This window comes from Neophocaena asiaeorientalis, unplaced genomic scaffold (genome assembly GCF_003031525.2).
Source record: "Neophocaena asiaeorientalis asiaeorientalis breed wild unplaced genomic scaffold, Neophocaena_asiaeorientalis_V1.1 scaffold110, whole genome shotgun sequence".
Classification (NCBI taxonomy): Eukaryota; Metazoa; Chordata; class Mammalia; order Artiodactyla; family Phocoenidae; genus Neophocaena; species Neophocaena asiaeorientalis.
Window position 1 is genome coordinate 6,260,701 of NW_020175053.1, and position 12,696 is coordinate 6,273,396.

At 58.1% G+C, this 12,696-nt stretch overlaps 1 protein-coding gene across 9 annotated transcripts in view; it reads left to right on the top strand.

The window, feature by feature from the left end:
- TXNRD2 (thioredoxin reductase 2) overlaps positions 1-12,696 on the top strand; it is a 33,877-nt gene that overhangs the window by 9,603 nt on the left and 11,578 nt on the right. For 7 of the 9 annotated variants that reach the window (XM_024763794.1, XM_024763796.1, XM_024763792.1 and 4 more), the window contains 4 exons: positions 642-712; positions 6,848-6,867; positions 7,552-7,643; positions 9,263-9,437. In XM_024763794.1, the coding sequence (XP_024619562.1) occupies positions 642-712; positions 6,848-6,867; positions 7,552-7,643; positions 9,263-9,437 (358 nt within the window). Of the gene's footprint in view, positions 1-641; positions 713-6,847; positions 6,868-7,551; positions 7,644-9,262; positions 9,438-11,217; positions 12,037-12,696 lie in introns of those variants that run through there. The other 2 variants (XM_024763793.1, XM_024763795.1) reach the window with 2 other exon arrangements.

A 12,696-nucleotide genomic window follows, 5' to 3' on the forward strand; every position in this document is an offset into this window, starting at 1 on the left:
GGTGGTGGAAGTGGGGGCCTGGGGTCCTGGGGAAGCCGCTTAGTGGCCACTCTGCTCTTGGCTGCCCGCCCCGGAGCCTGCCAACACTTGTTGTGTTTTAGTCCCTTTGATATCCAGACCTTTCGATCTTCTTGAGCAAACTTAAGAAATTCCTGACTTTATTTTTTTTGCCAATTGGAACCGTAAACTGTTTGAAATCTGTTTCCTCTCTCCCAGCACATCTGACTCTCAGGGGCCATAGAGAGGACGTGTCCTGTGTCCCACACCTGCCGGGGTATGGGGTGACCTGGACAACTCCCGGGCACAGGACCCACCATGCTGTCCCTCAAGGGCCCCCGGTTGGTCGCATCCAGCCTCCAGCCTGGCGCCCTGGGAGCCGGCCCGCCCCGCTTCACCCCTTGCTCCCCACAGCCCTGGGTCTGGATCTGGAGGGAGTCCTGGAGAGCGAGAGGAAGGAGCCGCTGCCCCGGGCCCCCAAGGGAGCGGCCATATCCCCTGTCCCAGAGGCTGCACCCGAGGAGGTGCAGCCACATGTGGGCAGGTGGTTCTGGCCCAGTTGTGTCTACAAACTGGGCGTCCTCGGAGGGAGCCCCGGGGGCAGCCGGGGACGCGGGCCTCACATTGACCCTTTTCCCGGATAGATCGAAGGTGCCTTGGAATACGGGATTACGAGTGATGACATCTTCTGGCTGAAGGAGTCCCCTGGAAAAACGTAAGGCCTGGGGCCCCACTCCCCTGTGCACACAGCCAGGCGGGGAGGACATGCTGCTGCCCCTCTGTAGCGCATTCTTTCCCACCTACCTGAGGGAAGGGCAAAAAGCCTGGCCCTGTGCCCATTTGGGGCTGACACTCTCCCAGGACTGAGTCACAGTGTGTGGCCGTTATTGTCTGGGGCGGAGGTTTTCACCAGGGTTCCCAGGAGTCGCAGGTCCCAGTGGGTCCTCAGGGCCATCTGGGTATGCGGGTAGGTGGGTGGGCCCTGGGGGAAAGCCCTGGTCCCCCCTCCGGCTCCAATCAAACGTCCCCATTTTCATCTGTTTGTCACCTGGGCTTCCCTGAAATCAGCAAAGGCTCGGGCTGCCAGAAACCAGAGCCCAGCTGTGAAGCCAGGCCTGCAGCGTGACTGGCACCCCCGTGGCCAAGGGCTGGGTTCACTCCTGGCATGGGGTCCGGGTCTGGGTGCTGCTGCCAGGGCACTGAGGAGACCACATGCTCACAGGGACCATAGAGGCCACCAGAGGGCGACAGAGGCCCGACCGTCACAGTGCTGGGCTGCGGGGGACCAGCTGCCGATGGCCCGAGGGCATGCCCCGGGGTGGGCAGGCGTGTGCAAGTGTGCATGTGTCAGCATGGGTGAGGGCATGTATGTGTACATGTGAGCACGTGTGTGAACACGTGAGCACACGTGTGAGAGCTTGCGCGTGTGCTCATGCTGCGCTCTGCTTGTCCCTGCTATCCCAGCCTCACGAGGTGTCCTTTTTGAGGGCTGGGCACGGCCTCTGGCATGGGGGTGTCTTGGTGTGACCTCCCACCACTCGCGGCCACCTCTTTGTGAAAGGCTGCAGTGAAAACCCCGACGTGCGTCTTCTTGTTGTCTCAGTGTTTCTTATGTGTCGTGTGCGCGGTCAGGGCTGTGTCCACAGTAGAGAACTGCGGTCCCGGCTGGGCGCCTGTGCTGCTCTCCCTGCCTGATGCTGCCTCGGCATTTCCATGGGGCCTGAAGGGAAGGGAGCCTCTCCTACTCCCTCTGGAGGGGTGGAGGGAGCACAGCCACTTCCATCTGCGGTCAGGCTCCTGGCCCTGGCCACCGCCTTGCCTCCCACAGGGCCCCCAGGCTGTGGCGGTGCTTCGACTTGGCAGTAGTTGTTAATTTTTCTGATGTCACATTTATCACGTTTTCTCTTTACGCCATAGTATCTGGGTTATTTTGTCTCTGACTAGTAGGTTAAATGTGGCCTGGTTTCATTTGCATTTGCTATTATGTGTTCTTTTGTGTAATTATTGGCCGTTTAAAATTGAGTGTGTAAGTTGTGTGTGTCTGTGAGTGAGCGTGTGTCTATGTCTGTGAGTGTGTGTGGCTGTGAATGGGGGCTGTTTGCTCCTGGGCCTTCTCTCTGGCTTTTCTCTTTCTTATCTCCCCGCGGGTTTGCTGTCAGGGCTGAGATCCCGTGTTGTTTACAATTGCAGATTTTCTCAGCTTGTCCTTTTAACTCATGTAACATACAAATGTGACATACAAATGTTTTGGTCTTATTTTTTTTAAGTGTAGCTTAGGCTCTTTTACACTTAATGGCTGTTAGATTTATTGCATGTTCAGGAGGGCCTTTCCCCACCAAAATCTTTTTTGACAAAAGCCCTGGATTTCCTGTGGGTCCCAGGGCCTTGGGGCGTCTGCAGCACATCTGTGGCAGAGACGAGGTCCCATGCGTCCACCACCAGCCCCTCCCACCAGCCTGGAAGCTCCTCCAAGCAGAGCCCAGTCCTGCTCTGGCCCTGATTTGGGGTCCCTACCGCTGCGCAAGTGCCCAGCGTGGTCTTCAGACCTGCGTAGTTTTCTTGCGCATTGATTTCTCTGGGCACTTTGCCAGCCTCTCCGAGGTGGACTGTGGAGACCGTGGTGCCGACGGCCTTCAACCTGCGGCCGCCTGGACACTGGCTCCCCGCTCGGTGCTTCTGGCCTGGCCGAGGCCACCCGTGTGGCCCGGTAATCTCCGCCCATCACCAAAGGCCAGCAGTTTCTGAATCCTGGTCTTTTCTTAAATTAGTTCCTGTGTGTTTTATTTTCTCTTGTTTGCTATTTCCCTGTTACATTTTGAGAGCCAAGTCCACCTCCAGGGGGGCCGGTGTCTGACGGCTCTCACTGCCCACTGCTCACCGGAGGCTGGTGTGCAGAGAGGCCGCACAGGCCGGAAGGAGGCCCGGGCGCAGGGGCCCCGCGCAGCTGCCCCCAGTGACCACGTGCTGGGGCAGCGGCCTGCGCGGCCAGGAAGACAGCCCCAGATATTGGGGTCAGGAAAGTGTTTATTTTCTTCAGAAAAAAAAAACGTTTAGGAGACTTTTTTTTAAAAAGCTCTTTCGTTTAGAAGGAATCTAGGTATGTTATTGTTTAAGGAAAAAAGTGTTTGCAATGTATCAGTCACCCGTTCCATTCTGAGCATGATTTATGTGAGGAAATGGTTTTTTTAAAAATTAAGCTGGAGATATATCCCTGTACGATGCTTCTGTGAAACGCAGCTTTTGTGCGGAGCTGTGGATGCAAGTTGTAACAGTGTGATACGGGAGTCAGTGTTTACTCCTTACATTCCTGCCCGCAGTCAAAATAAGCCCGAGGGTCTACAGTAGCATTTCTGTATTTTATCAGCTTGGGCTGGGCTGGGGGGGCCTCTGCTCACACTCTGAGGGGCTGTTTCTGCCAGATTTATTTGCCTTATAAATATTCCCCGTGTTTATTTTAACTCGCCTTTAAAATGGAGCTGAAATGAATATGGACCCGAGGGCTGCCCCCGGCCCTGGAGGCCTCCCGAAGCCAGCCAGGACCTTCCCACTTGGCCCCGGCCAGGAGGCCAGCCGGCGGCTGAAGGTGCCCAACGTTTAGGAGACTTTTTTTTAAAAAGCTCTTTCGTTTAGAAGGAATCTAGGTATGTTATTGTTTAAGGAAAAAAGTGTTTGCAATGTATCAGTCACCCGTTCCATTCTGAGCATGATTTATGTGAGGAAATGGTTTTTTTAAAAATTAAGCTGGAGATATATCCCTGTACGATGCTTCTGTGAAACGCAGCTTTTGTGCGGAGCTGTGGATGCAAGTTGTAACAGTGTGATACGGGAGTCAGTGTTTACTCCTTACATTCCTGCCCGCAGTCAAAATAAGCCCGAGGGTCTACAGTAGCATTTCTGTATTTTATCAGCTTGGGCTGGGCTGGGGGGGCCTCTGCTCACACTCTGAGGGGCTGTTTCTGCCAGATTTATTTGCCTTATAAATATTCCCCGTGTTTATTTTAACTCGCCTTTAAAATGGAGCTGAAATGAATATGGACCCGAGGGCTGCCCCCGGCCCTGGAGGCCTCCCGAAGCCAGCCAGGACCTTCCCACTTGGCCCCGGCCAGGAGGCCAGCCGGCGGCTGAAGGTGCCCAGTGTGCCTGGCCTCGGCCTGCAGCGGTGGAGCCTCCACTAGCTGGCTCCCAAGGGCCCATGGGCTCCGTGGCGTCCTGTCTTCCTCCCCACGATGGGGTGCGGGCCGCGGCTGGCGGCTCAGAGGCATCTGCATGAGGCTGGGTGGCCAGCAGCTCAGGCCTGGAGAGCCGGCCCTCAGCCTCCGCTGTTGCCCCACCCGCCTTTGCCCCCCAGGGTCTTGGTGCTTTCTGGACATCCTGTGTCCAGCTGCTCCTGGGGGCCCCAAGCTCTGTGGCCCCAGCATTTCCTGTGCTGGCGGGACAGCTGCAGGGCCCCCATGCTGTGTGGGTGCACCCCCGGGGAGCGGATTGGGGCCTTCAGACTCAAGAGGCAGGTGGAGAGCTCTTTAAGCTGGGGCTCCAAGGCCTGAAGGAAGGCTTTGTTTCTGCTTCCTCCCCCTTCAGACTTTAAGGAGAGAGCCAGCCCTGTGATCAGGCTAATCCCACGGCAGTTACACCTTGGAGTACAGTGTTTGCAGCACTGAAGGGCACACAGAGGGGCTCCCTGAACACACACACAGCTGAGTGGGGCTCTGGGTGCAGGTGGAGCCCCCGTGGGGTGTCCTGCTGCAGTGTGAGGCCGTGTGTCCAGTCCTCAGAGGCCCCACCACCCCAGGTCCTCCCTTTGCCGGCAGGGCCTGCCGTGGGCACTGTGCCTTGGCACCAGCCTCAGCCCCACCCAGGCTGGGGTCTCCTAGGTGGTCGGCAAAGCCCATCTGCAGCTTCAAACCTGCCAATAAAAACGCAGCGTCCCTTCAGGGCTGCCTGCACCCCACCTGCAGGCGCCAGCTCCATTTTTGCTGTTTTCTTACTCCAGTCCATTTGAAGGGAGTTCTCTGGTTGAGACCTTGAATCCTGCATTTTTCGAAGAATAATACTTATTTGATGAATTGGGGGCAGGGTGGAGTGAAAACCAACACTGTTGACCGTCTTTCCTCTTGGAGACAAGATGAGGCCCAAGGTGACCATCAGGGCCAGTGGATGCCTGCCCGCTCTGAGGTTTCAGCCACCCATGCTTGGTCAAGGACGTCCACTGAGGCCCGGCCTGGCTGGTGCCTGTCCCCCAGATGTGCCCTCTGTTGGCGGCTCGGAACCAGTAGCCTGGGGCTGGGGGTACCATGACCTGGAGGTGGGAGTGGGGGCCCACCCCGCCACCCTACCCTGCTCCCTGCAGGGCTTGAGGAGGTGCCCAGGGACCGCAGGAACAAAACGCTTTTGCCAAAATCAGGAGACCATGTTGCTACGTTGCCTGGAGCTGGGCTGTGGGCTTCAGGCTGCAGCCACTGCCCCACCCCCCCAAGAGGGTCTGCTCTACGGAGACAGGAAGGCTCGGACAAGCAGGACAGCCCAGCAGGCGGGCAGTGGGCTCCCCGGCACCTGCACGTCACGGTTGCCCAGGCCATGGCCACCCTGAATGGGAGCACAGGGCACTGTGAGGTCCACACAGATGCTCTTCATTGGTCCTTGCATTGGGGCAGGATGTTCAAAGCAGCTCAAGCCTGTTTGCATTTTAAGTAACTCGTAGTTTCATATTTTAAAGAAAGGCTTGTCCCCTTCCCCATACACATCGAGACTGAGAGAGGGCAGATTGTGTAACGTTGAGTGTACCCACACGCAGACATGTGCATTGTGCCTATGTGTGTGTGCCTCACATGCCGAGCTCTCCCCACTCACCCTGCACAGGATGCCAGCACTCCTGTCCCGGCTCCTGAGAGGAAGCCGTATGCCAGTTGCTTCCCGCAGGGCACTGGCAACAGTATTCCCAGAGATGTGCTGCTGTTTGAAATGGAATTATATCATTAGTACCTGCTGGGGTCAGAGCTGACATTTGCTTATCCATCCTTGCATCACCTCCTCTCGTTCAAAGGCTGAGGGGAGATCTGACAAGCCCACCCACACGCCGCCCGGGCTGGGAGTCTCCGCTCTGTGTTCAGTTCTGTTCACGTGTACCTGTGTGCGTGTGTGTGTGTGTGTGTGTGTGTGTGTGTGTGTGTGTGTGTGTGTGTGCACGTGTATGCATGCAGGGTGTGTGCAGCTGAATAACAGGAGAGGATCTGCTGGGTCCCAGCATCCTGTGTCCCTCTCCCAGGCTGCCCTTGCCCGGGGAGCTGACTCTCCCAGCCACAGGCCTGTGTGCAGTGGGGCTGGGTGGGCATGGGGTGGGCCGTCTGCCTGGGCCCCATGGTCCCAGAGTGTTCTGCCAACAGACAGAGCTTCCAGGAGCCGCCCCTCGTCTGGTGCCTCCCCGTCTGTTTCCAGCCTGGCTGCAGGAGGTCCAGAGGAACCCAAGGCAGAACTTTCCTTAGGAGAGAAGGAAAACCCTCCTGCTTCTTCTGACTGGGCTTCGTCCATGTTTGTCCCGCCTCCAGTCCCATCCCCGGGACGTGCTGTTTTGTCCCTGGCCACTCATTCCTTCGCCACCAGGCAATTTCCCAAACCAGCAGCTCTGTCTGTCATTCACAGCTGGAGCTCTGGGAAGTGGGTTTTGTACATTGGGACAGCCTGTTTGAACAGTTAGCCGCAGGGACTCCGCAATAGTGACATGTCAGCTGACAGGCACCCTGCATGAAGGCTTCAGGGCCCCGTCCCCCTCAGAGCCCCACCAGGGACGGCTGCGTGCATCATGGCGGCCACGTGTGAGACTCAATTTCTCTCTCTCTGTCCATCTCTCTTACAGGTTGGTGGTTGGGGCCAGCTGTATCCTTTGCTGCGTGCAGGTGACAGACAGATAGACAGCTGTGTTCACCATCCTGAGAGTGGAAGCTTGGGCCCCAGGCCCACCTCCCCCCCTCACTGCACTCTCTCCCATGGGGCTTGCCCTCTGCCACCTGGAACCAGGCACTTACAGGCACTTACAGGCCCACTCAGGGCGGATGACCTGTGCTCGAGGGACAATTTGAGGTTGACCTTTGAGGCTGGGGCTTCCTGGAGGCTCTTCCTGAGTCACTCGCTGGCTGGGCAGCTGGACACAGCCGTGAGGCAGACGGTCCTCCCTGGAGAGCAGCCCCACTCAGGCCGGTTCCTTAAGGGGGAGCAGTAACTCCAGGGAGGGTGGAGGGTGTGTCTGCAGGAAAATGGAGACACTGAGGTCTGGGCACATCTCCTGTCCTTCACCACACAGGCCCCTTGGTTAACCTCCAGGGAGTCTGGACAGAGGCCCCATGGAGGCAGAACCCGCCTGGCCTGTGGGTGCTGAAGGGAGCCTCCACCTTGCCCTGGACGTGTGTTTGAGAGATGGGGGCGGTGGGGAGAGTGTCTCTGTGGCCAGTGTTGGAGACTCTTCTGGGCTGCTGGGGACTGGTGGAGACGGGGGCTGCTGGCGGAGGCACCGGGGGTCTTGCTGCCTAGCTTCCGTTAGCGTTCCTTAGCCTGCTCTGGCAGACGTGGCCCTGGAGTGTGCTGGCTTCCTCACTGGGCTCGGCCTGGATACCACTGTCATGATACGCAGTGTCCCTCTCCGGGCCTTCGACCAGGTAATGCCGGGCCGGTGTCCCCTCCACCTGTGGCCCACCTGGGCAGGTGCAGGTGTGGGCTGGGAGCGAGGTCTCAGTCTTTAGAAACTGGCCCTTGAGTCGAATGAGGAGATTGTTGGCAAAATAAACACCTGCCAGTGTATTGCAGCAAGGGTCAGCACGTGGGGAGTGTGGCAGGGACCAGAGGGACACTGTGGGCACGCTGGCCAGCTCACGGGCCATGAGGTCAGGTCACCCAATAGTAAGCGGCCGGTGTGTGTGGGCAGAAGTGCTGTCCTGGCTTCCTCGCTGAGCCCCCTGAGGTCCGAGGAGCTCCACTATCCAAGGGTAGCATGGACAGGGAGCTGGCGGCAGCTGGTGAGGCCCTGGGTGACCGTCACGGGAGATGGTGGCCCGGCCACCATGGACTGGAAAGACGTGATGCTGAGCCAGGCCACTGCAGCCTCGCCACCTCCCCGTCCACCGCACGGGGCAGCACCGGCCCTGGGGCGCAGACTCTCTCCCTGATGGTGGACGTGCCCACGTAACGAGCGTGTGGAGTTTTTTTTTAAACCAAAAACCCTCCGAGGAGATGTCACTTTAAAATCCAGGTCTGGGTTGTCATTGTCAAGACACCAGGCTCCTGGTGCCCTGCAGAAATGGGCACTGTCCATTGCACAGCTCTGGGGCAGTGCACCCCTCGGTCCTGTCACCTGCTCAGTACACACGCCCGAGCACCTGTCACGGGGACACATGTCCAGGGAAGGCCTCGAGCCTCATGCTGGACGCAGGTAGAGATGGGGCCCGAGAGGCAGAGGCCCGCAGGGACGTGGAGAAGGGGGCCAATGAGGCTGAGCTGGAGAGCCCGGTTGGCGGGTGGTCATGGTAGCAGGAGAGGGAGAATCTGCATGTGGCTGGCACACAGAGACGGTGGGGTCACCAGGCTGGAGTCGGGGGAGCGGGGGGAGAGCAGGCTCCAGGTGAGGCCTTGTAGCCTGCCCACCTGTTCCTGGGGCAGAGACAAAGCTACTCATGCTGGGGTGGCCCCTGAGTCAGGAGAGTTAAACAGTGACTTGTATTTTCTCTTGATGGCTTGTTCGAGCCCCCACCGTGGCCCTGGGGGCACAGCTGCCTGGGCTGGGAGGGAGGAACCCCCTGCAGCGCCTCCTCATGCCGTGCCACCTCCCCTAGCAGTTCTTGGTGGGAAGCGAAGGTGCCCACCTCCACTCCCAGCTACCCCACTGCTGACCCCAGCCGGGGGGCCAGGCAGGCAGAGCCCGGGAGAAGGGGTGCATCTCTGCCATTTCAGTGAAGACTCAATTAACTAACATCTAAAGAGAGTCCAGAGATCACGTGCACCCTAACCGAGGGGCTTGGGTCCTCAGATTTGGAGGGGGTCAGGGTGTCAGAGGCTCTCCCGGCTCGGCCCTCAGCTCCGTGGAAAGCAGGGCACTCGGAGCGGGGCGGCCTGTGTGAGGCATCCTGGAAGAAGGCGTGGGGCCCTGACCTCTTCCATTGGACAGACTCCCCTGGGGCCCCGGACCTTTTCAGGCTGTAGGCCCAGGTCCTCTCCACAGGCCTCAGCAGTGACACTCCCACTGCTGCCCGGTCCTCAAGGCATGTCCTCTTGTGCTTTGCAGCAAATGGCTTCCTTGGTCACAGAGCACATGGCTGTTCACGGCACCCGAATCCTGAGGGGCTGCACCCCCTTGAGGGTGGAGAGGCTCTCAGATGGGCGACTCCAGGTCATCTGGGTGGACCTCGCCTCCGACAAGAAGGACACAGGCACCTTTGACACCGTCCTGTGGGCCGTAGGTAAGGATGCTCAGGACCCCGTGCTCCTGCGTGCACTCGGGGACCAGGTGCTCCTATGCACACTCGGGGGACAAGGCATACTGCCTTCCCCTCCATCGGGCATCTTGGCCCCCTTCTCGCCACTCCTGGCGCTCGTCACCCTGCTGGCTCTGGGGTGGGGGCTGGACAAAGGCCATGAGGTGGCCCTGACCAGCCTCACTCCTCCTCCGTCCGAGCACACTGTGCTCTCCTGGTCTTTCTTCCCCAGCACTCCTCGTACTGGAAATGAAAACCAAGGAAGAGCTGTGGATGGTGGGTCGCAGGCAGCTGGGTTTTCGTCGGGGAGACTAGTTAGTCCTATGGGTGGTTTATCGAGGCCTCGCGTACATTTCCTACTAACTTTAAACCTTGGTGTAGATGTGTTTTTTTAGTAAATTAGACTTGTTTTCCACTATAGCTTCAAGATAGCTGTTTATAACATACAAACGATAACGGAGTTTTTACCTTTTTTTAACTGTTTTAACGTGTGAGTAAGATAAAATTTACTATATTGGGCTTTCCTGGTGGCGCAGTGGTTGAGAGTCCGCCTGCTGATGCAGGGGACACGGGTTTGTGCCCCAGTCCGGGAAGATCCCACATGCCGCGGAGCGGCTGGGCCTGTGAGCCATGGCCGCTGAGCCTGCGCATCCAGAGCCTGTGCTTCGCGACGGGAGAGGCCACAACAGTGAGAGGCCCGCGTACCGCAAAAAAAAAAAATTTACTATCTTAACCATTTTTAAGTGCTCTGTTCAGTGACATTAAGTACATTCACACACCACCCTCCACCTCCAGAACTTTTCATCATCCCAAATGGAAACTCTGTCCCCATCAGATAACCCCCCACCCCCTCCCAGGCCCTGGCCCCCACCCTCCTACTTTCTGTCTCTGTGACTCTGATGACCAGGTCCCTCAAGTGAGTGGGACCCTACAGTGTTTCCCTTTTTGTGTCTGACTTAGTTCACTGGCATTGTGTCCTGGAGGTTGTCCGTGTCATAACCTGTGAAGGTGGGCAGTGCTGCATATGGCACACTAGGCTCATCCAGGCATTTGCCAGTGGACACTTGGGTTGCTTCTGTCTTCTGGGTGTCTTGGAAAATGCTGCTGTGGACAGTGGCATGCAGAAACCAGCTGCTGTTAATACGTGAATGTAATGGAGATGCGAATGTAATGGAGACGTGTAGCTTCTAGCCAGCTTCTTGTTGCTTCTGACGCGTCCCCCTGGCTGCCTTCAGCTCTGTGGGTCATCTAGTGTTGGGAGTGGGTGTCCTCCCGGCCTTGCCAGAAATCACACTTTGCAGATTTGCAAAGGCAGTGTCTAGTGATAGGGCAGAGGCCCCGGGCCTTTCCCAGCAGTGGGCTGGCTGCCACCCTGCCTCCCGTGCCCCGAGAGGCATGGGTCCACCTGTTTGTGGGGGTGAAGGCCGAGCAAGCGTGGCCATGCAGAAACGGCTTGTTGGTGACCTTGTCGGGCACACTCCCTCCCAGGCTGGGCCCTCCCTGCACCCGGCTGCCCCCACGGAGAAGGGGAGAGTGGATTTGGGGGGCCCCTGCCAGGGCTGGGACGGTCAGCCTAGAGAGGAATGGGCTTTGAGGGTGGAGCAGAGAGCGCAGGCGCTGCGAGGGGCTCCCCACAGAGGGGCTGCGGGTCCTGCTCCCGAGGGCGTGTGGGCTCACCTGCCGGGACACCCACCTGCCTTGGTGCCTGTGGCCCATGGGCTTGGGACCCTTTTTCCTGATCTGTCAACTTGCATTTTAAATGTAGGGACAGTCAGTGTCTTCATTCTCCCGTGTTTCCAGCCCGTGGGTCTCTCCGTGCTGAGCCCGGTCACTCGTCCCCCGTCTGGGCCTGGGCTCTGAGTCCGTGTGGTCGTCAGACTTGTTGTCCGGCTCCACAGCACTCGGCGAGTGTGCCGAGCCCGCGGAGGGCCTGTCCCCCAGCGTTTGTCCACCCCGGCTTCCCAGGCCCCCACGTCCCCGGAGGTGGGCCCGGGGGGCAGCGCCCTTCTGAGAAGCTGAGGTGCTCAGAGTAGTGGGAAATCAGAGCATGAAACTGCGGAGGAGTCAGCGATTCACTTCTGAGGAACAAGGCAAAGATCTGAAATGCCCGGAGTGAACTTACTGCCTCTTGACCAAGATCCGCTAAATTACCAGAGGAAATGTTCTTGACCAAACTGTAAAAGTAAATCTTACGTAGGTTTATTTTGATGAACGCTACTCAAACCCAGAAACATAAACTGATTGTTATTAATTTAAAATCCGTTCTAACTGGCGAGGTGGCTGGTTCCCCCTCCCACTCGCACCCCATCCTCCCACTTGGTCCCCAACGCCTTTGTACTGAGGCGCGGGCCTGCACCCAGATGCCATCAGCTGAGCCCACGCTGCTGGCAGCAGCCAGAGGGTGAGGGGCCGGGCCCTCGGAAAGCCTCATGGTCCTCCCAGTGTCCAGACGACCCTGATGGGCGGCAGGCAAGGCCCCGGGAGCCCTCCCCAACTGGTTTTGTTTTCTGTATTTTCAAAAAGAGCATCCCCCAGACAGTCTGCCGGGCGTGATTGATGCTGGGGGTGGAAGCTTTTCACAGTCCTTGGCCTCTGACCTTGCTTTCCGAGGCGGCGCTGCGGTGGCGGGTTCCTGGCACGCCTCCTGGGTCTGCACGGGCAAGTGCTGGCGGGGCCACTGCTCCCACCAGGTTTTGTAAACATTCAGGAACCATTTCCCAGTTTAACAACCGGGAATGTTCTCCGCCTGTTTAGCAGGTAAGCCTTGAGCCAAGCGTTATTTCTACTTGCAACAAAGGGTGATCCTGGAGGTCAAAATACAACGACCTGGGCGGCACGGCTGAGGAGGCAAAGAGCTCGCAGACTGTAGGTCTGCCCAGACGCCAGTGCTGCATCCACACCGGCTGGACTTGACATGTTAAAAATGAAAAGGGAAAGATGCACCTCATGCCCTGTGGACTGTCCACGTGGACGGCCTTGGCCACAGCCGACGAGGCTCGCAGATGCGGGGATGGGACGTGGGCCCTGCAGTCTGCCAGCCTCTTCCTCGGTGCAGCCTTGATCTCCACGTGGTGGATTAAACACATTAGCAGCTAAAGCAGTTAATTGCTGTGCAGGGGGCCGGCTCATTGTTTGTCTGTGAATCACCCACCCACACCAGGTGTCTTAGATAACAGGCTGGGAACTCGCAGGAGGAGGATTTCCTGTCTGCAGATGTGCCGATTACGGTGCTGAGTGAAGACAG